The sequence below is a fragment of the Ambystoma mexicanum genome, chromosome 5q (assembly GCF_040938575.1).
Source record: "Ambystoma mexicanum isolate Mex_15411 chromosome 5q, UKY_AmexF1_1, whole genome shotgun sequence".
Lineage (NCBI taxonomy): Eukaryota > Metazoa > Chordata > Amphibia > Caudata > Ambystomatidae > Ambystoma > Ambystoma mexicanum.
Genome location: NC_090933.1, coordinates 119,577,552 through 119,604,835, shown reverse-complemented (window position 1 = coordinate 119,604,835; position 27,284 = coordinate 119,577,552). Strand labels below are relative to the sequence as shown.

Genomic DNA, 27,284 nt, shown 5'->3' with positions numbered 1-27,284 from the left:
CGGGTGTGTCGATGAAGAGAATCTCATTCTTACTGGCATTAAGGCAGAGGTCATTGGTGGCACACCACTCCTGGATAGCAGACAGTCAGAGATGAGGGAAGGAGAGGAGGAGGACGAGGGTAGCCTGAAAATGAGCTGGGTGTCATCTGCATAGCACTAAAAGTTGGGGCAGAGAGCGGCGATGCAGTGGGCAAAGGGTGCCAGGTATTGGTTGAACAGCCAGGGAGAGAGGTTAGACCCCTTGGGGACACCATAGGTTGAGAAAAAGATAGAGGAGAGGAAGGACCCAAGTTGGACCTGGGAGGGTCGGTCAGAGAGGAAAGAAGTCAGCCAGGCCAGAGCCTGACCAGTGATACCCAGGTTATCACGAGACAGTTGAGCAGGATGGCATGGTTGACAGTGTCAAAGGCAGAAGAGAGATCAAGCAGGATGAGAACGCAAGGGGTGTCAGAGTCAAGGTTGGAGAGAAGGTCTTCACGTATGTTCAGGAGAGCAGTTTCCATGCTTATGGCAGCTCTGAAGCCAGAATGATGGTCATGAAGACAACCAACAGATTAAGATTGGATATTAAGCTGGGAGATGGCCCGTTTCTCCAGGAGCTTGCCCAGGAAGGGAGTGATGAAGATTGGGCGATAGTTAGCCGGGCAGCAGGGGTCGGCAGTGGGTTTCTTTAGAAAGGTGTGCACAAGGGAGTGGTTCAGGGGGATGGGAATACTCCAGTGGCAAAGGAGTGATTGCAGAAGTCAGCCAGGGCAGGAGCCAAGGAGTCGATGTGGTCCTTGATGGTTTTGGAGAGACCTTGTCTGCAGAGAACAGGGGAAAGGCAGAGAAGGAGGGAGGAGAGGTGACTGCAGAAAGGCCAGAGGAAGAGCAAGGAGTGGGGGGAGCGAGGGGATAGGATGCGAGAGAGGACAGGATGTCCTGAGTTTTGCAGATGAAGTGAGAAGGCAGTGCCGTACAGAGGGCCTGGGAGTGGACAGGAGAGGTAGAGACTGTGGCAGGATTGGCCAGTTCCTTGCAGATTTTAAAGAGTTCAGCTGAGTTGTTAGATGCCGCAGGCTTGGATATGAGCTCTCTTCTTGGTTAGGACAGAGAGCCGGTATTTCCTTTGCGGCCGGCGGCAGGCCAGTTTGTCAGAGGATGTACATGAAGCACGCCATTTACTCTCGGCCACCCTACACTTGCGCTTTAGGGTGACAAGGTCTGAGTCATACCAAGAGTTGCACTTGGCTTTGAGCTTCAAGTGGATTCTCATGACAGGGGCAAAGATATCAAGAGTATCAGATATAGCAGAGTGGAGCATGGAGAAGGCTGTGTCAGGATGAGAGTCAGCCAAAGGGGATTGTGGGGGGTGAGAAGGTGGTGGCGAAAGCCTCAGCTGACACGCGCTTCATGGGTCGGATGACCGAGAAGGTGGGTCTCAGTGATGGAAGTGGCTTGGCCTAAGGGGTAGGGAGGGTGAGGTGGGAGGAGAGAAGAAAGTGATCACTCCAGGAGAGAGGAGTGGTGAGAGGGACAGAGAGGGGAAGGTCTGAGGAGATCAGAACATCAAGAGTGTGCCCTGCAGAATGAGTCGGGCCAGAGGGGAGAATAGTGAGTGAGAGAGAGTCGTAGAGGTTGCGAAAGAGTCCAGAGGGAGGACAGGAGGCATCCAGGTGGATGTTGAAGTCTCCAAGAAGGAGGAGTTGAGTAGTTGAGGCCAGGAGTGAGGAGGAGAGCCCAGCCTACTCAGCCTACTCAGAGGTGGCCGATAGATAGTAGCCACAGTAAGGGAATGGCTGGGGGAGAGAGAGAGTCTGTAGACGAGGCATTCAAAAGAGGAATAGGCCTGCGTAGGAGGGACAGAGGTAGGAATCCACTCTGGGAAGATCAGGACTACACCCCCACCAGAGTGGTTGGCCCTGCACGGAGAGGATCTTGTAGCCATCAGGTAGGAGCGTATTAAAGCTTGTGACAGAGCTGGCCGTGAACCATGTCTCGGTGAGACCGGGGACATCAAGGTCAAGTTCTTCCAGAGGGCGGCAGATATCAGAGGAGTGTTTGACAGCAGAGCTAGAGTTTAGAGTGGCAATATGGAGAAGGTTGCCATCCTTGAATGACTTCCATGGAGGGGTACATATCAGAGGTACGCCCTGCGGAGGTGTAGAAGGAGCCCGAGAGGGGGCAGAGAGGGAAGGGGAAGGCAAGGTAGCCAAGGAGGAGGCAGAAGGGGGAGGCGAGGTAGTCAAGGAAAGGGGAGATGGGACAGCAGGAGAAGAAAGGAAGTTGATGAGGCGCGGGAAGCATCTATCAAAGAGGTAAAGGTTGGTCTGAGGTCCTTGGACCAGGACGGTCCCTTTAGAGTAAACATTAATGATGACCTTAGACCTCAAATGTAAATTAGTCTATCAAAGTTGAATAGGTTGTAATCGTCTTTTGATAAAACTGTTCACAATTAAGCTGTACATTAATTCGATGGCACTCTCCTTTGCAGATTCCTACATGTAATAACTTAGGATACACTGATATACTGGACAGTGTTTCTTTATGTTGCTTTCGATTTTGGCATATCTTACTATGAAGCACATATATCTTGTAAATTTCATGAAACATGTTTATTGTGTTTTTGTCAAGATTTTTATATTGCATGCATGTTTTTATTACCTCAAATGTAAATGATTCTATCAAAGTTGAATATGTTGTAATCGACTGATTTTTGGCAATAATTATTTATTAATTTTTATGGATTGCTTGCTTACTCGAAATAAGTGCTCCTTGGATTTGAAAATGCTATACTACTTCTATTGGGAGGCCCCCGCATGACACACAGTAAGAGCTTCACTGCGGAAGTTATTGCAAAATTTGGGAATGTTAAAATCTGCAACTAATCTACTTCAGTAGAAGAGTCAAGATGCTGGAGTTCCTTTCTGCTCTGCTTAAGTGCCCGATTAACCATTAGGCCAAGTAGGCACTGGCCTATGGGGCCCACTCCTTTTAGGGGCCCAGGTGCCAGTCAGTGTTTAATTTGGATTTTGTACTTGTGCCCTGGTGCTGGAAACACCAGTCGGACAGCATGTGCCGCATTAGAATAATATCTTTCTGTCTCCCACCGCTTTCGCGTGTGGGCCCTCCTGCTGAGTCCGACTTGCATTTTCATTTTTTTAAGTTACTTTTTTTTTTGTTGCGTGCCTGTGCGTGCCAGCCAGGGACCAAGCATAGACTCAGTGAGTCTAAGACACACTGTGACTGGTGGGCACGGGTAGGCAGGCTGGAGCACCAGCAGGAGTAGTCAAGTAATCAGAGGCCCAGGAGGCGCTGGCGGCATCAGCCTACACCACTTCCAGGCTTGGCCACGGCCATCCTACAGTAGGATTCCTACTCATGGGCCAGTGGTGGAGGGGCCACAGTGAAAGTGACTCCCTTATGTGGCCTTCCTGCGTGGGTTTACAGGACCGCCGGTACTCGGACAGACAACCCTCATCTGGTAAGTGGCCCGGCCGGGCCTAAGCTCCTACTGTACCTTTTCTGCAATGCAATCACCGCATACGCCTGGCCCCTGTCAGTTGTTAGGTGGCGCTGGGATTGCAGAATGGTGGTGTAATGTGTTTTTGTAGTCCTGGGCAAAGTGGTGTACATGACAAGGGCATTTTAAATAATGCAACGTGCCAACGGACCCTCCGGGATTTTGTTTTATTCAAATCAGCATTTTCAAGATTTTATGCTACAGTGTGCAAACATTTTCTAATATGGTGATTTTTGACACATCTTTGGTATGTACATTCAGTGTAAAATGTCAAAATGTATTGTAATTAGAAATGTGCAAATTGTACGCGTAAATAAAAAGGAGCAGCAAAATGAACATATTGCAATCTTCTCCAAAGGCACCAGCTCCAATATAGTAGGGTCCGTTTTGAAAAGAGCCACAGGATGGGAAGTGTTCAATGGGTGAGTCTTAAAATATGATCTTGCCACTGCCACTGAAATTCAGTTCAACACATCGAGGCAGTGATTTAAAGTACTTGGTTGCAAAATACATTCGACAAAACGTAGACTTTTGTCAATTTGCATGTACTGTATCAAAGCGGTGACCGCACGTAATAAGCCTGTACAAAACGTGCTAAAAGGCACAATTTGCCAATCATTTTACCCCAAAATATCCAAAATTTAAAACTGTTTAGATAATTGGCGAGGGGGGGACCCGAAATTTGGACTGCCTAGGGGCCTCCACAGGGTTTCATCCAGCACTGTCTACTTGTGAACTCATTGGTTAGTTTCTGTAAAGCATTGAACATTTTGTTGATATCCTGTCTCTCACTGCCTGACATTTCTGAGGGTAAGCGAGGTTGGGCATTTCTAAATTCGTGTTTTGATGGTAGAAAATAATTGTAATGGCATTTTCGATGTAACTTTAAGGCTGTGGCTTCTGATATTCTGAGGTTTTGTTTGTGCCTCTTCTGATTGAATCCCTCAAGCTTCTTTCTCCTGCTGTAATGCCTGTTTAATTGACTGCTTTGTCATATGCTGACATTGTCAGGGTAATTCATGGAATAAATGTGCGCCGAAAAGGGGAGCGCAAGCGTGAAAATTGCAGCGTATGTGTGCTAAAGCCGCACACGCAGCCATTCGTCGATTCATGGAATGCGCTGCGCGTGTAAACCCTGGGATGTGCACCAAATCTGTGGGTGGCGAATGCAGGCACACAAGTCACTAAACGCTGTGCGCGATGTGCACAGGGAAAGCGCACAACGTGTAGCGCACACAAGAAAAGGGGGCGTAACACGCGGAATGGGGAACAACGCGTGAAAATGTGGGCGTTGCGGGGGAAGTAGGGGAGGTAAATGCTCGCAACACCAACACGCGCGCTAACAACACATATTCATGGAATCGAACAGGGGAAACTCGTGTGCCAAAAAAGACGCGCACAGGCCTAAACACCTCCGCCACACGAAGGCAGGCGGTAGCGTCCCTGCGCATTACAAAAGTATGCGCAAACAACAAACACACGTATATACAGCTAAGATAATGTCCCATTCTGCGTCCCCCTAGGAGAATTGACATGTCACGCAACGCACAAGCATCCCATAAAAGCAAGAAAAATAGATAAGCGACCCCTGTAGCCCATATGCGTGTATAAAAACACACGCAGTACGCTGTGGCAGCCAGGAACCCAAAAAATACGTACATGATCAACACGCAGGCAAGTATGGGCAGAAAAAAAGGGGTACGCGACAAACAGGGACACCCGCAGTGGGAAAAATAGCATGTGTGACTCACCGTCTGCCTTGCGTGTTGTAGAAGAACGCATAGCCAACACCCACCCACTGTGAAGTAATTGCGTGTGAACCCCAATGCCTGGAAAACACACGCACCGCTTTCCACGAAAAGCACGTGCAGAGCGATGGAAACCCACGTGGGACCTTCAACCCGTGCCAAGGGAATTCCCGCGCATGTCACGTCACAGACGCGCTTACGTACTAAGGGCCCTTCCTCGAATTACACGTTGACGTGCAGTTTTTTCACGTGCCAAATCACTCCATATCAAGCTGGCCACGCGACAACACACAGAAGCCCACGCTCCTGCCCTGAAGGCCATTTTCCTGCCCCCCAGAGCCCTGAGCACGCTCCCTTCTTCCATCTGCGGCTGCCTGCCTGCCTGCTGGCCACGTGCCCTACTATTTGGTGCCTGCACGTCAGCCATCTGCAGGGGTTCAGTTGCTGTGACCACCCCTGCTGGAACAGAAGACTCCCGACTGGTATTCCATCGCTCCACAGCCCAGCCCCAGGACCCAGTTGCCCACCCACACCTGCCTCAGGGGTTGCCATGTCCGACACAACACCATCTGGCACCAGTGGCAACCCCCCAGCAGAGAGGCAGAGGGCTGCCAGCTTCACTGTCAATGAAGTTGGCATCCTGGTGGAGCAAGTCCTGGGGCATTATGATGCCCTCTTTGGAAGTTCAAGCAATGACAATGAAGGATGGAAGAGGATCTGGAAGGACATCGTGGCTGCCATCAACGTGGAGGGGGTGGCAGCCCGTGAAATGCAACACGTCCGGAAGCGCTGGGAGGACTTCAGGTCCAGGACCCTCAGCAAGGCCCAGCGCCTCTTGAAGGCAAAGCATGCAGAGGGGTGCCGGGTCCACCTTACCAACATCAAGATGAGGGTCCTGGAACGCATAAACCCAGCGCTCCACCTCCAGATCCTTCAGAGGCAGACCCGTCCGGAGTCGAGTGTAAGTGACCATGCGTACAGATTGGACGCTGTGCATGTCGAGGTGTGGCAGCAGTGTGCAGGTTGGACATATGTCTTGGAAGGCCCATGTATGGATGTGTATGTACAGGGACATGAGCCTGCCGCATGTGATTCCAGTCATGTGTGAGGCACATCAATGGTGTATGTGTTCGAATGCATGGTGCCCAAATGCATGTGTCGGTACACACATGTTTGTAATTATGTGTATGTACTGTGGCATGGTTGTGGTGTGACACATGGATGCTGGTTCCACCTTCATGCATGTGCACAATGTACATGTGCGTGTGTGTCTATTTGACATGTGTGCCACTGTGATACACCATGGATGCATGTGACACCGACATGTAGGAGGCTGATTGGCAGATGTGACATGGCTGCCGATGATTCAACTGCGACAGGTGGTGGAGATGTACAGATGCATGTATGTCTGGTGGCATGTGTGCATGTGTTTGGCACGCCCCGTGTTGCATGTGACGTCAGGCTAACCTTCGGATGCTCATGCTGTTGTATGTGTATGGATGGTGCTGCTTGCTGCAACATTCCTGTTAATTTGCGCACGTGTGTGGGTTGAAATGATAGGTGTGTTGGGGATTGTGATGCCATGTGTGAAGGTTGACACTGCCACTCATGTGCAACTGTCGTGTGTGTATCAGACCATTGTACAGTGCCCTGATGCCTGTGTTCTGTCTCTCCCTGTCTGCAGCATCAACTGATGAAGAGGGCGGAGACCGTGCTGTGGAGCATAGCAGCATGGATCCCACCGCCAGCCGGAGACGTAAGGCCCAGCTCCCCTCCCATGTTGTCATCTTGTCGGGGAGGGAGGGGTCTGGTGCTGCGGCTGCAGCTGCCGAGGGTAGGTCCAAGAGGCGGAGGTCAGAGGTGGACTCCTCGGCAGCAGAAGGGGCAGCTGAGACCCCACAGGGGCCTATGAAGGAAGATGGCACCGAGTCATCCAGGTTGGTGGAGGGTTTGGTTGAGGAGGAGGCCGTAGAAGGGCCACACACAGGGTCTGGAGGGGGGATTCCACTGGTGCTAGTGGTACAGTCCAGGGGCAGGGACAGGAGGCAGCACAGGCAGCCGCGGAGGTGCCTGTGTGTAATATCCTGTCCCAAATCCTGTGCCTGCATCATCCCGCACCAGCAGGGATGCCTCCGTCCAGACCCGTTTTCAGCGAGGGGATCCGCTAACAACAACTGGCCTTCCTCTCCCTTCGGACGTGGCAATCCGGGACCGTGTTGAGCCCGTCCTTGCTGGGGTGGGGTTGCGTCAACTTGGCATCCGGGATAACGTGCAGGGTTCACGTGAGGACGCTGCACGTTATTTCAGATGCCTCGTTGACCTGTCTATTGGCTAGGAGGGATCACCGGTGCTGGGTTCCTCCGTGTGCTGGACCTTATACTGAGCCCCTCCTCAACTGAAACCCCTATGCGCCAGTCGTTCTCCGTGCCATCTTCCTGCCCACGTATCACATGGGCACCCTGTGGAGCTGCCCCTGACACAGCGGCCAGGCTGATGGAGGACACATCCCTGCCACAGTCGGGAGTCGGAGGCCTAGCAGGGATGGCCACCACAACAACTGGACCCCAGCAGAAGGAGGAGGTGCAGGCATCGACAGGCAGGGCACGTGCACAGCAGCAGCAGGCTCAAGATGGGAGCGATGATGGCTCGGGGCCATCAACATCACAGGGGCAGGCATTGGCCAGAGGGCAGGAGGACCCTGGATTGGGAGTGTCTTCCGTTTGGCAGCGGTTGGGCCGGAAAATAGATGCGGAGCGGCGGCGGGCGGAAGAGGCACGGCTCACTATGGTCAGAGCAGAGAACTCCATGGGCAGGGCATTGAGGCGGGCTGAGTGCCTCGAGGAAATTCGCAGGGAGTTGGAGGTGGACATGGCTTTATCCCTGCGAGACCTCGGGGCCAAGGAAGAGGCCCGCCTCCAGGACGTTGAAGTGGAGTTCGATGATGCCCTGGCCCGGAACATCAACAAGTGAGCCGTTGGACTTGCCCGCCGCCATTGTATATAGTTCATTAGTGTAAGTTTTCTTTCTATTTTTTTTCATTTGAGGCGCATGGACTATGCCCCACCTTTTTGTATATAGTTATTTATTAGGTAGGGTTTTTTGTAGGTTTCCTTTGGATTGTTGGGCTCATGGACCCTTGGATGTTCTTTTGTAAATAGTTTTGGATTTCATTTTCTTGGACCCATGGTGGAATACTTTGCTTTTTTTGAACTCTGAGTTTTTTTTTTTTTATGGACAGATTCATAGGAGCCATTGTACTTTGGATTTTATTGGTTGCAGCATTTATTTTTTTGAATCATTTTTGGAGTTCCGGAGTCGGATTCTTACTTTTTATTATTGTGTGATTTTGTTTTATTCATTCCGTTGATTCTTCAATACTTTTTTTTTCTATATTTTACTTGTGTGGTCCTCTATCATTTGTTTTGTGCATTTCACAATGTTGTTTTTCACAGTCATGTGTCACCATTGTGTGGGTTGAGGGACATGTATTCATGGGCATGCTGGTTATGTATTTTCTATCATGACTTTGGGAATTCAATGTGGGGTGTTTGGACTGTGGTGGCCTGGGGTGACATTTGGGTGGCCATAAGGCCCATCGGTCTGGAGTGTGATGACGTGTCGGGTGGGGTGCAGGGGGACATGAGTCGGGGCCTGCTGGCAGGTGCCCGTCACTGGGGGTGGGGGGACATGAGTCGGGGCCTTCTGCTAGGTGCCCGTCACTGCTGGGTGGGGGGGGTGCAGTGGGACATGAGTCAGGGCTCACAAGTGCGCTCACAAGTGCATGGTGCCATGTGAGGGTTGTAGGGTAGTGCCCTGTGGTGTGGGCTGCCTTCAGGGCATGGGGAGGGGGGAACCGCACACCCGGGAGGGACCACAATGCCAAATCGCATGTGAAACTTCCCGCGTACACCCGAAATACACGTACCCCGCTCTCGCCTGGAGTATCGCGTGCAAAACTTCCCACACACCCCCCAAATACATGTACCCCACTCACACAAGCCCTATCACGTGTGTAACTCCCCGCGTACCCGCCAAATACACATACCCCGCTTGCCCAAGGCCTGTCGCGTGTGACACTTCCCACGCACCCCCCAAATACACATATCCGCTCGCACAAGCCCTATCACGTGTGTAAATCTCTGTGTACCCCACAAATACACGTACCCTGCTCGGCCACGGCCTATCGCGTGTGAAACCTCCTGCGCACACTCGAAATACACGTACCCCGCTTGCCCAAGGCCTGTCGCATGTGACACTTCCCACGCACCCCCAAAATACACGTACCCCGCTCTCGCCTGGAGTATCGCATGTGAAACTTCCCACGCACCCCCGAAATACACGTATCCCGCTCGCCCAAGGCCTATTGCGTGTGAAACTCCCTGCGCACCCCCGAAATACACTTACCCCGCTCTCGCCTGGAGTATCATGTGCAAAACTTCCCGCGCACCCCCGAAATACACGTACCCCGCTCGCCCAAGGCCTATCGCGTGTGAAACTCCCTGCGTACCCCCAAAATGCACGTACCCCAATCGCACAAGTCCTATCGCATGTGTAACTCCCCACGTACCCCCCAAATACACGTACCCCGCTCGCCCAAGGCCTATCGCGTTTGAAACTTCCCACACACACCCGAAATACACGAACCCCGCTTGCCCAAGTCCTGTTGCGTGTGACACTTCCTGCGCTTCCCCCAAATACATGTACCCCGCTCGCCCAAGGCCTATCGCGTGTGAAACTCCCCGCATACCCCCGAAATACACATACCCCGCTCTCGCCTGGAGTATCGCGTGTGAAACTTCCCGCCCACCCCCGAAATACATGTACCCCGCTCGCCCAAGGCCTATCACATGTGACACTTCCTGCGCACCCCCAAAATACATCCACCCTGGGCATGCTCCACAGGCAGCCAACTCACCCTCCTCTGGCCCATAGGCAGGCCACGCCACAGGGGGATGCTTTTTCTACGCTATTTACCTGGCACGAGCGGGGTACGTGTATTCCGAGGGGTGCACCAGTACATTTTCACGCTTTTGGCTGCCGTGATATGCGTAGTATTTTCACACGATTACAGTGTACCGGCCCTGTAAGCTGGTGCAGGGTTGGCACTGCACTTTGCGCTGCATTGGGGATTTCAATGCCTTTTCCTTGTGCAAGGGGCGTTCTTGGGGGCGTAACTGGCGCTGCGGGATGTTCTCTGCGCCAGCGCTCAAAATGGCTTGGAAATTCCATGAATATGCGGTGCGCCAGAATGCTGTTTAGCGCACACGGCTGGCGCACGCTGGCGCATGCTCCCTCTCTGTGCTGCTTGCGTGCACTGCCTCTGCGCTGAAATCTATGAATTACCCCCTGTGGCTGTCTACTGCTTTCACACCATGTGCGACATCACATTTGCTTTGTCCACATTTCTGTTGTCGTATGTATACTTATTAGCATTCTTGCTTTTATTGTTTCTTTTGTAAATTACATTTTCATGTAGCGAAAAGGTAACACAGGGATTTGAGAGTAAGAAAAGCCCTTATGTTTGTGCCTATATGGGTTTATGCAAGATATCTGGTTGGCCACAATTGAACAGCATGTGCTTCGGTAAAGAGCTTTTATTAAATAAATCATCTGTTTAATAACGATTAACGTGTTGGCCGAGACACCCCCAAATTCTCAAGAGGTTAAAACTAAGATTGACCAAATCATGCACTCACTTAACTGAATGCGCTCATATGGTGGAATTAAAGGGCCTCATCATGAGTTGGGCGGTATCCCTAGAGGGATACTGCCCAACTTTATTTGTGTTAGCGCCCAATCGTCCAGCGTCATTACCACCGGATCACGGGTTTGGTGCTAAGAGTTACTCCCCATTCCCCATTGGACCCAATGGGGAATTTCCATGCAAATTGCTGTGCGGTAATACCACCACTGGTAATTGTGCCAAAAATAGGCATTTTCCCAACGTGTTTACCCCCAGCTTTGAGCTGGGATGAAACACGCCGGGCTCGAGATTGGGCGGAGCGGTAAATGTGTCGGTAAAGCCGTTACTGCTTCATTTAAGGGCCACCGCCAAACTTGTGATGAGGGCCAAAGTACGAATACATTATTAAGGCCATCAGGACCGTACCCATAACTAACTGTAGCAGTTGCTTTGAATAATGTATTTTAATTGATGATTTAATGCTTATTGAAATGTGTGAGCTAGCCTGCAATAATACAAGCACTGAAAAAAACGTTCCTATCAAAATGGCTCTTTACTAAAATATGCTGTAGTTGTTTTCTACTTTATAATTTGAAAGAAGAAAGCTGGGGGTTACAACTTGCAGTTGCTTACTCTTCCCAAAAGTGTTCAAAGTAGTGACATTGCTTTCAAGCCAGTTGAGCAAATCTGATAAACAAGTAAAAAGGCACACTTACAAAATAAATCCAATACCTCTAAGATTAAAGGATTTCTCTTTCCAGAGAAGTTTGGTAAAAAATAACTTACCAATCTGATCCAATAAAAAGGTGAGCCAAGGGGGTAATTTGCTAATGTTTGTATCAAATTCTGGAAATGTATCTTTCCCTTTTGTCATCCTTGCAATGAACCAGTTTTTAATCCTAAAAATAAAATGGAGGCGACATTCAAATCAGCTATTGGCAAAGCAAATGCATCTTAGAACAGGTGACATTAAGTCAAATTGCATGAACTAAACTATACTCCAAACAATGAAATTGCACATGAAAATACAGTATCACATCTCAGATATCCCATAATTCTTTATTTAATATTATGCATTACAAAACAATACAATTGCAGATTTACTTGTGCCTGAGCAATCCCGCAATGGCGTTCCACAAATGTTACTCACTGTATTGACATTGGTATCTCTTAGTCCATCCTCCCCTTTCCTCCGTACTCTTGGGCTGTCCTATGGAACAGTGGACGTGATCAGAGCGTGTTGATTTAGAATGTTCTGCAAGTTCCATGTACGGGACGTGCCCTATCCACACCCCGCTTGGCACTTCTGCTGCGTGTTCCGCTCAATAGACAGTCCCTTTATTATGTCAGACCTGACAATTTTCAGCAGGAAAGGTCGGCAGGGCGTATGGAGGAAAAGGGAACATGGACCGAGAGTATCAGTGTCACTATAGTGAGTACTTTTTCCATACGCTTACGTCCCGTCCTCTTTCCTCCATACTGTTGGGTTGGACGCTAAACTGCAAAAAGATTTCCTAAAACATCTTGTCAAAAAGGTGCATCATTCCCTGTATTGCTGTCAGGGGAGTAGTGTTTGCAAAAAGAGTATGGATATGCCCAAGTGGCCGCCTTAAAGCTAGATAGGGGAATGTGTCTCTGGTAGACCACAGAGGTACTTTCCCCCTTAGTAGATTTGCATTGAGCCCTTTGGTGGACAGTTTGCCTTGCAACCTGTAGGCCTCCATTATAGCCAGAGCCATCCATCCAGCTGTATAAGTTTGTGTCATTCTGCATCCTGTCTCAGAACCCTCAAAAGTGGCAAACAGTTGCGTAACTGTTGTACGCCATTAGTTCATTCCAGATACAATGTCAGCACCCTTGCCACTTCCAAATGTGCTGGGTCTTATTTGACTCTGTGGTTGGTGAAGGAAAGAATAGAGTTAGCGATACACCCTCATTGATATTAAAACGGCTAACGGTTTTTGTTTTAGCACAACTCATAGTATCATGTCCCACTTCTCGGTGTGGGACATGATACACAGGTCTGCCAAACATGATGCTTTCAATTCGGAGATGCTGTGAGTGGAAGTGATTGCTTATAGGAAAGCCATATTAAGCGTAACGCATTTCAAGTCTGTTGAAACTAATGACTGGAAAGGTTTTTGCATGATTGCCGTCAAACCAACATTGAGATATTGAGATCCCAGGTGCTAAAAGGACTCCTTCTCAGAGGGAAAAGTCTCAGAAGGCCACTGGCGTGCCTCTTCATGATAGGGTTCGCCAGCGACACCACCTTATCTCCTTTGCTCAGGTAGGCACCTATCACCACCAAGTATGGCTTTGCAGGAGTCTACTGAAACCCCTGGTTCTGACAAACCAGTTTTAAACGGGAGGACATTGTCCTTATTTGCCTCTCGTGGTGTCTGGCTGTTTTCCAGGCCAGCACGTCCATTTGCTCAGGTACTGTGACCCAGTGCTTGCCTTCCCAGCCGCCTTGATTATTTCAATATTCCTGCCAGTGAGTCCTATGTGTCCATGCAATGAGTACTCGGGGACCAACTTGGATTCCAATAGACATTGCCATTATCACTTTCTGCACCAACCAAGACAATACAAGTTTGGAGGTTGTTGCTGCAATTTCAGGTTTCCAAATCACAGAGCAGTGGATGCTTGCACTAGTTCTGAATGACCCTACTGGAGGGATTTTTGAAACCTTCCTCATAATGGTTAATTATTGTGTGATTGTTTTACTGTTATCTGTCACTGCCTGACTGTCCTACGGTAGCCCCCAAGTATTTGTGGTCCACCGCTAGTTTTTAGATAAGTGTGCAAGGTATAGCTGTACATTAACCTTTTTGTTTTTAGATGTATTCATTGATATTTCTGACTCCTCAAGATTTAGATTAGATTGAATGATTTTGAAAACCATGTTTGTCTCCAGGTCTTTGTTGCCAGGAGGCTAAGCTGGACAGAGACGCATAATGAGCAAATGGAACAATTTTAGGGAGTAACTTAAGGTCATAGGAATTTTACCCCATGCCAAAAGGGGCAGAGAAGTACATTTGACAAAGCATCCATCATAACCGAGAATCTCTACCTCCAAACCGTGTTTAGGAGAATTTTGGCAAAGTGAAAGTTGCACAGGTTCCTAAAGGCAATGTTCTGGCAATGGAGTAAGAACAGTTTATCCTGAATAAATAGTACGGCCACATGCACTTTAATGACTGATACAAAGAATTTTAAATGTAATACAATGCTCAGTAATCAGCTAGTAAAATAACCTACACACTCGGGCGATAGTTGATATTTATGTGCATTCTGAACCAAGTGGGATGCTTCAGGTTTCACCATTCGAATTAGGGTAAACGAGGTTTAGGCAAGCACAGGCCCAGTGGTTTGGCATAGTACAAACTAGCTAGCCTATAATGGTGACCACAGGTGTTTTTCTGCGGTCTCGGTCCTGATTCGGAAACATCCTCCATCTCACTCTCAACTAGAAAATGCAAGATTCTGCCGCTGCCTTGATCATGACAGGTCAGAATCAATTCGATATTCTTCAATCCATCTGCCAGCTGAGGGCACGGTTTCTGTTGGCCTGGCTAGAAAGATGATCCAAGAAGTGCACATGCCCTCCCACACCCATAATCGGGGTCTTGTTTGTGATGAGCTCTAGCAAGATTTTGCCCATCAAGTTCTGAATAACAATCATACACTGCTTGTACAATATTACTGACTTCCAGTTTATCACCTGAAGCTGAAGTAAAAGGATGTTCATTAGTTCTGGATATAATGTGTACACTGCTTCTGTAAAATGTCTTTCACATTCAAATCACCCATACATGAGGGTTTGGGTACTGGGGAAAAGAAGCAATCCCAGGAAAGGTGGTTATGATACTTATAAATTGCCCACATGTAGATTGGCTGCTGTGGAGAAGGTGATTGCTTTCCAGACATGTTTTGAGTTGCTGTTTGATGCTACCTTCCGGGATCTTGCTCGGCAGAAGGTGGTTAGAAAAGGAGATGCTCTGCTATGTTTTTGCAGTTCCTTGATCATTTGTGTAAGGCTATAGATGCTTTCAGAGATGCCAGGTTATCTGGAATTACGGGTTTGATGGAGACTTTTATGAATGCAGTGACACATGGCCCAGTTGTCAGATTTAATGAGTTCATGTTTCCTTCAGCGTAAAGGAATTGATTGAGACTCATGGCTGAGAAAGTGTCGGAGACGTTTGGGGAGATAGTTTCAAAGGATAATTTCTTTTGGTTGTTCTGGATTGAGACATATGTTTTTTCAGTCTCGAATCTGCAGAAGGAAAGGATGCCTAAGCTTATTTGTGTCGAATCATAAAGAGCATTCTACGGTCAAATAAAAAAAGAGTTTGGTTTTCAGGGCCTTACCAAAGGGAAGGAATGAATCCTACAGGCACAGAGATCATGAGAAAGGGAATTCCAAATGTGAGGACCAAGCACAGAAGACCACCAATCCCCTGTGACCTTGCATCTAGAGACAGGAAAATGAATGTTTTGAGGTGGAAATGCCCTGGAAGGATAATACAAATGAACCTCACCAGCAAGATTATGTGGGGTGCATCCATATACATACTTGAAGAGCATGCACAACACTTTAAATTAAGTCCTATGATGAGCAGGCAGCCCATGAAGAGATTTACTATGCTAGAAGGAGATGAGGTCTTGATGAGATAGTAGATTAAGCGGACCACAGCATTCGGTTCCGCCTGGAGTCAAGCTGGCATTCTGTCATTGAGTAAAAAGTGAATTAGCTTATTTGAGGCATCTTATTTGACCAGAGCACCAACTACCACATTGCACTCCTTCGTGGTGAGTAAAGAGCGTAACCACGCAGAAAACGTAATCTAGAAAGGCAGACTTGCTAACCTCACTAATTTGATGGTTGAGACCTAGATCCGATTCCCATATGAAAGAGGAGATGCAGAAGATGAGTATTCTGGTCTCATTTTCATGCTAGTGACGTAGTATATTCACCTTTATCAAAAGTGTCCTTCCTCTTTTCTCTCCCCTATAGGTATTTCATCTGTTGCTGAGGTGCTACAACCATAGCATGTATCCCTACAGTATTGGAGCACTGGGAACTGACCTTATGTCAGTGGTACCAAATCATCTGTATTGATACTTTGATAGAACTCTCCTACCACACATGGTCTAGTACTACCCTTTCCTTAATGGGGCTACATGTATTCTAAACGTCCTTTGCATTTTCGTTCTGCCTGCACTTGCTTAAATGTATCTCTTTGTTGTACCATACAGCAGTGTCACTGTGTCCCTCTTCTGTTGCACCCATTGAGTGGTGGCAGCAGATGATGTTTTCCTGTAGGAATCCGGTCATTCCATCGAATCCAAAGCATCGACAGACAATACCATTGAAAAAAATGCATAGAAAAGGGTTCATTTAGTAAAAATTGTTTTTTAAGGTTAAAAAAGGGGGGTTGGGCCGGAACCCCCCATAAAAAAAATGTAAAAATGCATTCAATGTTTTTTTTCAATGCTTTTTTTGTCAATGGTATGGTTGTCGATGGTTTGGCTGTCAATGGAATCACTAGGAACCGTTCCTGTACTCTCCTTGCCATATCATTGGCTGCTCCCTAGTCCCAATGTGGCCCCTACCGGTCTCCCATCCTCCAGGTTTCTCATCCTTTGATAGTTGGGCATAAAAGGCAGAGGGGAAGGTTGTCACACTCCTGTGCTCCTGCTCGTCCTTTGTGCCACCAATAGGCCAGAATCCCACTGTCAAAGAAAAAGCTGCAAGGATTCCCGAGTGTCTCTCCCAATGCAGCATTCCTCATAATGTCGGATGCAAAGGAGATGAGTGCCACATCTCTGGTCCCACTACAACCCCCTCTGGAAGAGGATTGCATACCTTTGAGCCCTCTCCTGCACTGCCAGTCTCATGAACCACTAACATCCCCCACCAAATGCAGTGGGTTGGGGGATGTTGGTGGTTCACGAGACTGGCAGTGCAGGAGAGGGAAATAAATTATGCAATCCATCCTCCTTCCAGGCCCAAACATGACTGTTTAGCTGGCAGTGGCGCAAGTACTTTGGCATTTGCTTGCAATAACTGGCAATCGTTGGAGTACAACATAATTTGATTGTATTATCTTCCAATGGTTGAGAGGGTATCTAATTACAATATACTATCCGTAGCATTCATGTGATCATTTGTGCATTTGAACACAATATAAGTCAATAGTGTAAATACCTGGGTATTTGATGGCGAAACATGACAATTGGTTTGGGTTCCTTCGAAAACAAAGGAATTTCCAGGGAGGGGTTCACCTAGACATGTGATGGCAAAGGATGACGCACAGTGGGTGTCACTGCATATGATCGTATTGACTGGCATAACGTAGGATTTGAGCATTTTATGGAAACACATTTCGTATGGAGTGAGTAGCTGAGCATATGTTGGCAAAACATGGCAAATTGTGTTAGTATGATGCCAGAGTTAAGCATTTGCTGCCATTAACAAGCAGAAGCTGTCTGTATCTGGCAAGTGATAGTATTGTAAAGCAACATTTTTACTCAGGCACTTATTTCGATTTTATTTTATTTACAAAGTGATTTTGCTAAAGTGCTGCGCAGGATATCAAAACAGTACAACATGTATTAAGCGTGCAATAGAAATGAGGGAGCAGTTAGCAGTCAGAATTAAGAAAACAGAGTTTAAGATGAGAGTAAACATGATGAAAAATAGGGGTACATCTAATATCAAGAGAGAGTCAATTTCAGTGCTTCAGGGCAAGAAGTGAAAAGGAACGGAAACAAGATTGTACACAATAAGCTTTAGGATTCAGAGCAAAGACAAAACCCCCAGTCGGGGGAATGAAAGACAGTATCCCCGGCGTGTGAAGCTGCGTGGGGCTTCCCGAAAAGGAAAAAAAGAAAATCAGATACCCGGCGCTAGAGCCACGCCAGAGATGAGGAAATAAATAAAACAAAAACTAGAGTAAGGGACACTCATGCATGTGCACGCGAGGGTCCCTTTACTCTGTAAACAAAAAAGAAATCTGACATACACAGCCCAGCCAATATAAAGACTTTGGGCCCCACACACTGTTGCTGTTACCGCTCCTGCCTGACATTGCCTACTGCCAGCTACAAAGACTTTGAGGGTCTACCGCACTGTTGCTGCTGTTGCTGCCTGCTGCCTACTGCCACAAGGGCCACCACCGAAGAGCGCTGGAGGAAAGGAAAACCCGAGAGCAGCAGCAACGACCTTGAGACAACCCTGGACAGGTTGTCTTGCAAGTAAGGTCATTATAAATAGTTCTTAATACAATGCACTGTATAGACTTTGAATATTTATTTTAAGACACTTTTATATTTTTAAAGGCCTCTTTTTATATTTTATTTTTTTATTTTTCAGTAACGCAGCTGCTTGGGAGAACTTAAGTTGTAGATAGTGTATTGTGTTTTGCCCCTGTTTGTAAAAATCTCACAAAACCCTGCTGGTGTACAGGAAAAGTATATAAGTACGCTTTTAACAATTGAAAATAACCCTACACCAGCATTCCTTTTGCCCGCCGTTCCTTTTGTGCTCCAGTTATTCTAACCTTGTGTTTTCTCCTTAGGGGTATTTGGGCAGCCTGCCTGCCCAAATAAATAAAAGCATTTATTGTCTGAGGTAAAAGAGGGGTTGCTTGTCAATAATTGAGGACATCTTAAACTTTTGCAAATTCACGACGTGAGCATTCCAGATGTTAACATGATTATGCCAGTTTTTTTAATTGCTTGTTTATTACAGTGTTTTGGTTAAATATATAACCTTTTAACACTAATAAAATACATCATAAACCACAAATACAGCATGAAGTAGATAAAAAGAAGAGATCATCAAATGCATACCCATTACACAATAAAATCCAATCACATAAATATTACATAATATAAATCTTTCTAACAATTCCGTGCAAAATATTTCCAACACTTGAGTTCTTAGTAAAATCCAATCACCTACAGATTTCATAATGCATATAGATAAAATACCGTGCAAATGTTAAACCACCATATAAAATCAATTGGGCCTCATTACGAGTTTGCCGGTCCGGATACAACGGTACCGCTGGTACCATAGTATCCGGACCGGCAAACTCCGAGTTGTGCTCGCGGGTGCCTTTCATTCCGCCAGGTCTGACCTGGTGGAATGAAAGGCACTCGCGAGCACAGCTTGCCGGTAGCACCGGCACTGTTATGAACAGTGCCGTGCTACAAGCATCCCCATTCCCATTTGAGCCCTGTGAGGCTCAAATGGGAATGGGCATCACCCGATTCCGGCACCCGTGCAAGGGCAATTACCGGGTCCGTAGAGGCCGAAATACCCCAGTAAATGCCCATTCACGGGTGTCAGACTTTCTTTCAAGAATGGAGTAACCTTGACGGTTTTACCGGCAAGGCTACCTCCAACCTTGAATTGAGGCTCAATGTATTACAAATAATCAGAGTCTTCCTATAAGTTGCTCTTGTGCAACTTCACAGTACCTCATATAGGGCCTAATTGACAGAAGAGTTATATAATGGCAAAACACCAGTGAAAAACGCTCTGTGAATCAGCGCCTTAATAGCTTGCCAATCTCCTGCCACATGCAATGCATTGTAAAATGTAGAGCCATACTGCTCCCGGCAAGATTCTGTCAAACTTATAATGAGGGCCTAAGTCAACGGATTCAGCAGAGTCCTGCCATGATTTCTCTTCTGGGAAAGTAGATAAGGAATGTGGATTAAGTGTCATTTCTTGGAATTCGGTGGGTATTGGGAACAAGGTCCCAGGCCCTCATTCGAAATTTGCCGGTATCCCGCCGGTAATTCTGTTACCGGTGCCTGATATCCTGAAATTTCCAGGATATTACAGGTGCTGGCAATGGTAGGTAAATCCCCAATCCATGGAGTCCATAGGACTCCATGGTGGGATTGCCCATATTACTGGAACCACTGATACGAGTGCCGGTAATACTGGCTGGTTTTTGCTGGTGGGGTCCTGATTTACCTCCAGCTCTTGGCTGGAGGCAAATCAGTCAACTTCCACCGGCAAACATGTAGTTTGCCAGTCCGGAGTACTGGTATACATTATTACCGGCACCTATTTTCCAGACTGTAAAACATGAAATGACCCCTTTGGGTAGAACATACAAAACATGTAGATGCAGTGCTTCAAAGAAACATGGGTGGTCATTCCGTAATACAAAGCAGGAAATGTACTTTATGCTAAATTAGCTACAAAGAACTCATGTGGTACACCCAGTGGTATGGGGGATAGCCCTCTGGGTTATGACTGATATTTTTGTGCAAGTGATGGAGGATCCCTTTTAGCCAGATGATGTTCTAGGTTTACAAATAACATTAAATGATCATACTAATTTCTTTTTATGTAACAACTGTGCTGCCCTTAAAACTTTATCAATCCTGCCTGAGTCCATACCAGTTATGAGTAACAACCATGAGGCGGCAAAGATTTTATATTGCGGGACTTTAACATGCAATTTGAACCCTTGCTGGAATATTTACTATGAGGCGGATGATGCCCGGGCCTTTCAAGGATTTATGTTGCAGATCTAAAGATGCAAGTAAACATACGTATGCCTTGCGTCTTGCAACTGATCATTATAATGCTGGTCTGAGGAATTGCAGTAGGAGGCTCCAAGTGTACAGCCAGACCGTTCCAACGTATTGATCGGCTGCCAGAATGAACCATTTTGACTATATCTTGATCAATATTGACAGCTGGAAGCTGTTGGGTAGTATGCAAGTAGAAGTAACGGGTAGAGAGTGACCAGAATCCTTTTTTCTTTCTTGGTACTAATTCCCCTGGGGTAGGTCCACCTCTTCCGATGAGGGCCTCAATAGTGTGCATATAGAGTCTAGTTGGAATAAATGCAGGGTGGGGTGGGCCTTTTTGCACACGGATAATGATTTAACAATGCCGTACAAAGATCTGTTTCCATTATTTGAGAAATTCTTCTCGCCCTAGTGGCTATGACATATTTCCAATAACTCCTATCATAGTTTGGTGTCTTTGACAGGACAAGACTTCAAGTCACTCTGAAATATTCAGAGGCAGAGCCTGAGGTAGAGTTGTGGTTTGATAGAGATTTACAAATGCGAAGACCTGAATCAAGTAGTTATTAGAAAAGATCAGCAAGCATTTGGGGACATAACGTGCAATGGTTCTGCTACCCAAATAAGTCTTCAGGAGGCCAATATTTAAGAATTTACATGGTGTAATCATTGTAAGCATTTCTATGGGCAGGAAGAATCTTCGGTGTGAAGCCCTGCTTTTGGTAGCCCCAGGAGTTCATTGTGGTGTGGGGGTGCATTACATCTACTAAGCTTGTCTTACTGTGGTAGAAGTAACTCAAGCGTAAGTGGCACAGAAGTGGAATAAAACACCTGGGTTGGATTTATTGCCAATAGACCTAATCAAACATGAACCAGAGGCACTGGTACCTTAATCACTAAACATGTTAATGGGCTAAACGACTACCTGCAATACACCCATACCTGCAAAGGGCTGGACATGGTCCCAATTTTAAAGAAAGGTGACAGGGGTGACCAAAGTCATTACAGGCACATATCAGTATTAGACTCACTTTCAAGTATGTAGGACAAATATGTGTGACCTGCTGGGAAACGTGGTTTATGGAGCGAGATAATTGTCTAACATATAAGCAGTTTTTAAGGAAGTCATCTCACTGCTTGAACCTGCTTCTGCAGAAATATGTTACCTTAAGAGGGCAAGCACTGCACCTCGCCTTTGGGGACCTGAGGGCGGCATTCAGCAGTAAGCCAAAAGATTAACTGTGGGCCATTATGCAGGATTTAGGGGTCCACAATGTGCCACTGGAGACTACGCAGGAGCTTTACACTGAAAATAATGCAGTGTTAAGGGAAGTCATTCAGCAAAAGAACTAAATATTTCCGTGTCTGTGGTGGTGTTAGGCAGGGATGTTTTCTAGCCGCTGCCATCTTTTTTTCTTTATTCCTTTATGATGTAGCAGGCATCATCATGGAGCAAGAAGGTGGTGCACTGTTCCCAGGCCTTGGGAAAGTTGGTATACTCGTTTTGCAACCTCAATATAAAAAAAGAAAAACTATGGGAGCAGAGGAAGAGCTCACTTAATTTTATAATATCTGCTATGCCAAGGACTACAGCATGAAGTAGTAGTAGAAGATACATTTGATAACTTCAGCTTGAGGGCCAGTAGGCTGCCAAGCTGGAATGATCAGGTAAGTAAGACTGTCCTGATCTTAGCGAGGCCGGTGGTGTTGTAGAGAGATTGTGTACACATTTTGGGGAAAGATCTATTAAATCAGCCATTCACGCCAATACAACTAAAGACTTTGCAGGAGAACCGTATGGTGTTGAAATTTGGGGATTGTGAAGAATCCTGCAGAGTCATCACGAAATTCCAACGTAAAATCCCCTCCCATGTGGCCAAGGGAAGGTAGCCGCTACCTGATCCTCACCCCGGGGGGGGTATCAGGAGGGAGGATCGCATGAGAGGAGATGGCTATCAAAGGAAAGTGGTGACTCCGTTAGGAGAGACGCAGTATTCATCCTCTTCCGAGTATGAGATTTCCCTAATGCCTACATATTTAATGGCATGTTGTCACTGTGAAACCTCCTCTCCCAGAATCATCCAAAGAACAAAGTATGAAGATCTATGTAATAAACAGGAAAATCGTATACAAGTGAGGCAGGAAGTTCATGTTATAACCTCTAGTAGTGATGATTCTAATTCATGTTTAAATCTTAAGTACAAGGGAAAAGCATTGACTCCTTTAGAACCTTCCCCTAAATGTAAATCTCCTCATTCACCTAATCAGAATGGATTAGTTAATAAAAGAACAAATAAGAACATTATGGACTTCAAGTCGCATAATGCTCTTAGTACTGAGACGAGGAAGAGGGGCTCAGAGTCACTAAACCATCATGAGCGGTCTAGTTGTTGTAATATGCAACACCTGAGCGGGACCTTTAATTATTTAAATACCCTTCTGTTGTGTGAGAATGAAAAGCAGCAGGGAGAGGCAGATGCTGCCGTTGTGGCAGCAGCCAGATGCTGGCAGAAGCCGAGGCAGAAGTTGGGACTCCTGACATATGCAGAGGACGTAGGGCGGGGAGCAGTATTAAAGGCGGCCAGCCCGTGAAAGAGAGAGGCTCTCTACATGCTTGAACTGCCCCGGTGTAGTTATTCTTTGATTTTATCACTCCATCATCTGCATGGTCTTTATATGTGAATGTTCCTTGTGGAACACTGCAGCTGGCACAGTTGGCACCGAGATGGCATGCTCAGACTAGCTCTCCATACCCATTTTGCTCTAATGTATGTTTGTTTGCCTTTTTTATTGGAAAGCTAAGAAAATGAGGCTGAGACGAATTTTAAATAATCATACTGTGCACTTAATGGCTGAAGTCATGGTTTTATATAAATCAGCATGAGTAACATTATTATTATTATGATTATTATGATTGTTATAATTATTATTATGATGATTATTATTATTATTATTATTATTATTATTATTATTATTATTATTATTATTATTATTTATACAGCCCAAACTAAGGCCTGAAGCATGTTGCAGTAGCTGCAGCCGATAGATCAAGAAGTCAGGTTGGCCCAGGTATATCCCATTGCAATAATCCAATGAGCCAATGTTTGATGCCATTAACAATCTAGCTCAAGATTCCAAAGGAAGAAGGGGCAAAGTCTGGTACAGGATTTTCAATGTGAGAAATCCTGAAATACATACCGCCACAACTTGTGCTTCCCTAGAACCCGATGGCAGCAGTTTAATACCCAGGCTCTTAACTGAGTCCCTGGGCTCAGGGCAGGGCCCCAGTGAGCCAGGCCAGAAATATGGGGTCCAGGATAAGTTGGTAAGATTGGAGCCCATTAACAGGGTCTCTGTTTTCTCACAATTGAGCCTCACCAAGTTCTTGGCCATTCAGTTTTCAATTGCAACTAAACATTTAAGTAGTTTAGAAGGACGGTCCAATAAAGGAGAATTCAAATGAAAAAAAACAGCTGGGGTTATCAGCGTAAGTATAGAAACATATCCTATGCTCAAGGATAAGGTCTCCCAGCGGTTGAAGATAAAGGTCAAATAATAGCATGGAAAGGGAGGAGCCCTTAGTGACTCCACAGGACAAGGCTACCGAAGGTGACTGAAATGGAACAAAGGAGACTGAATGAGTACATCCAGTACGAAAAGGTGAAAACCATTGAAGTGGTAACACAGAGAAGCCCACCTTCTTCAGGAGGTTGAGAAGGATACCAAGATCAATTGTATCAAATGCCGCAGAGAGGTCGAGTAAGATCAAACACCGGCCTTGCTGCGGTCTTGTATCAGAATACAATGGTCAAGGACTGAGGTCATGACTGATTCCGTGCCCTGCCTGGTCTGAACCCAGATTGAAAAGGGTGCAGACAGTGTTGTGATTCAAGAAAGCTCGCAAGTGGTGGCACTGCCATTACTTCTCTGAGTTTGATCAGAAATGGTAGAAGAGATATTGGCCAGTAATTAGAGGCAACGATGGATCTAAACAAAGTTCCTTCAGAAGAGAGGTAATTAGTGCATGCTCCAAAGGAATAACAGCCATCGAGTATGAATAATGAAGGGCTGCAGTGAATACAGGTGTTATAGATGGAGTAATTGTGTGCATAATTTAATGGGGGACGGTGTCTGCAGTGGAGGCTGAATTGATCTTTTTGCAGGCAGCCAAGACTGTTGCATCAGTAACCAATTCAAACTCTCCAGTACTCCTCCCTCTGGCCCTTATCTGATTACTGTCTATCTTTTGTCTGTCCTTTTTGTCTCTTTGTGCGTCCTTAGGCCTGTGGGCATGTGATGCGCCACAAGAATTAAATAATAATAATAATAATAGCTGGAATGGCTCAGGAAGCACTTTTATTTCCACAGGGGATGCGAAGACATTATCTGTAGTGGAATTTTACAGATTTACTCTGCAAAAAACATTCTAATGGAGTTACAGTGCGCTTGAGTGTACGGGGAGCTCAAATGTGGTGATGGCCGGGCTGGAAGTTCCTTTGCCACTTTAAAGAACTCACGAGATGCACAATATTCCAATAGCATGCGGTTGGCATAGAATTTAGATTTTGCTAATTTAATTGCTTTATAATAGTGCGATAGGGATTGCTTGTACAGTTATCCAATGGAAAGATCATAGTTGATCTGCCATTTGCATTTCAACCAATGACATAATTGCTTAAGTGTTCTTAGTTCCAGTGCGAACCATAGAACTGATGGCTTGGAGCGGATATTACTGGTTACAACAGGTGCAAAAAACTCTGCTGCACTGGATATCAACGCTGAGAAATAGTTGTTTCTGCAAAGCAGGAAGAAGCCAAAGGAAGAAGAACGGCCAATGGAAGAACGAAATGGTCTGACCACGTAACTGGAAAAGGTTTAAATGCCATAGTTAAAGAGTTTTCTGAAAAAACAAGTCCAAAACATTACCTCGGCCGTGGGTGGTAAGATGGCTGTGAAGATCAAATGACAAATTGCCCAACATATCAACTAGCTTCTTAGCATAAGAATCCGCTGAGTTGTTAGACCTGAAATTAAAGTCTCACCTAAGAATTAATTTAGGATTAACAAGAGTCAAATCCGCAACTTAATGAACGAAGTCCATCATAAAGTTGGCCAAGGAGTGCACTGGAGCTCGATAGACCAGTAGAATATTAACAGAATTATTTGCAGAGATTTGTAACCGCACACAGTAGAGCATGCCATGAAGATAAGTGCAACAGGAATTGGGTGCACTGTAAAGAATTATGATGGACCAGAGCCAGACCACCACCAATTAAAGAGAGGTCTGTCAAGGGGCAAATTACATCGTTTATAGGAAGGATGTGCACCATATCTGGTTCTGAGAATGGACTTAACCAGGTCACAGTCAGACAAAGCACATCTGGAGAAAGATCTTCCAACAGCAAATGAATATGCTCACAATGTGCCACTGCTGATCTGGCATTTACCAATAAGCTGGATCATGGCTGCCGCTAACGTAGTTCACTAGATTGTCAGTCAAGCCAGTCCCAGTGTAGGCTCCCGCCCATTTGCACCCAGGACTTAAACTCAATGGTAAAACTGCGGGAGTATAGAATCCTGTGGAAAAGATAATATCGGATGGGCCTTAAGATGAAAGATGTGAACGTGAAAAGTGTCTAGCTGCTATTGTAGTAGGCTGTAAAAGTATTAAGCTTCAGGAAAGATCATTTTTACAATCTACTACAGCCCACAGTCCCTCCTGGGCCCAGACAGAAACAGACATGCTTGGGTTTAATGCTTCTTTGGCACGCTGCAGGTGCGCCTATTGCGCAGTCACTGAACCCAGCGCATAAGCGCTGTGGGTCACATGGTTTCGAGCTGGATTCACATGTGATCTGCGAAGTGGTAAAATATTATATAAGGGCTTCGAAAGTAAGAGTCAAGAATTTTCGCAAGGAGCTAATGATATATGATAGCAGTGATACATAACTTGCAATGTTTAGTTGGGATTCTTATTGCAACACTAGTTCAGGTAATGTGTTTATTTAGGGTTTAAGCATTTTTTAAGGGGCCTCGATTATAACCTTGTTAATTGGTATGCTATGGAAATGTTGCTGTTCTGTGAACAAATTATGATGTACTTTGCTTTAGGCAATTATTTCTATGCATCAGTGTACTGATTGTATATTATTTATTTCTTTTTAATTACTTCTCTCTATTTTGATATGTGATTGAGTGTGATCTTTTATGGATATTTAATCGGAAAAGAAATAGATGTAGTAGGCCATGTAGAAATTGCGGTGCATTCATATATATCGGTATTGGCCGACTGTAGGTTTGCCAACAGGAGACCACTGTTTTTAATAATGAAATACCAAGTTTATCTGCCATCTACTAGGCAATTTCAGTTTAACTGCTGCAGGATTTACCAATTTATTTTATCTGAAAAAGACCTAAAAATGTAGGGATGAATTTGGAAAAAAGTCTCAGGATCTTCAGGAAGTGTGTGGACAGCCAGGCTGATTATCCAAAGTTATATCCAATGTTTACCAGACCGTTTGTTGTCTGAAAAAGGTATGTTTCCTCCATTAAATAAATGTTTGGCACGTCTTTTAATTTTCTATGATTAGTGCCCAAGTGCTCGTTGACTGCGGGGACTACAGAGCGGCAAAATACTCCTGGAAATATTTTGGGAAGCATTCTGAATTTTGCAAAGAAGTGACATTGCTTGCTAGAAGAGTACCCTCGATTATTATAGGCAGATTCTACCAAAACATCAATTGTTCCTAATCCATCCTGTTATTGTGCAATTAAATATTGT

The 27,284-nt window shown here is 46.0% G+C and overlaps 1 protein-coding gene across 1 annotated transcript in view; it reads right to left on the bottom strand.

Annotated features, from left to right (window-relative positions):
- Positions 1–27,284, bottom strand: part of LOC138497284 (uncharacterized) — a 901,742-nt gene that overhangs the window by 199,987 nt on the left and 674,471 nt on the right. The window contains exon 13 of the mRNA XM_069620635.1: positions 11,720–11,832. Within this exon, the coding sequence (XP_069476736.1) occupies positions 11,720–11,832 (113 nt within the window). The remainder of the gene's footprint in view (positions 1–11,719; positions 11,833–27,284) is intronic.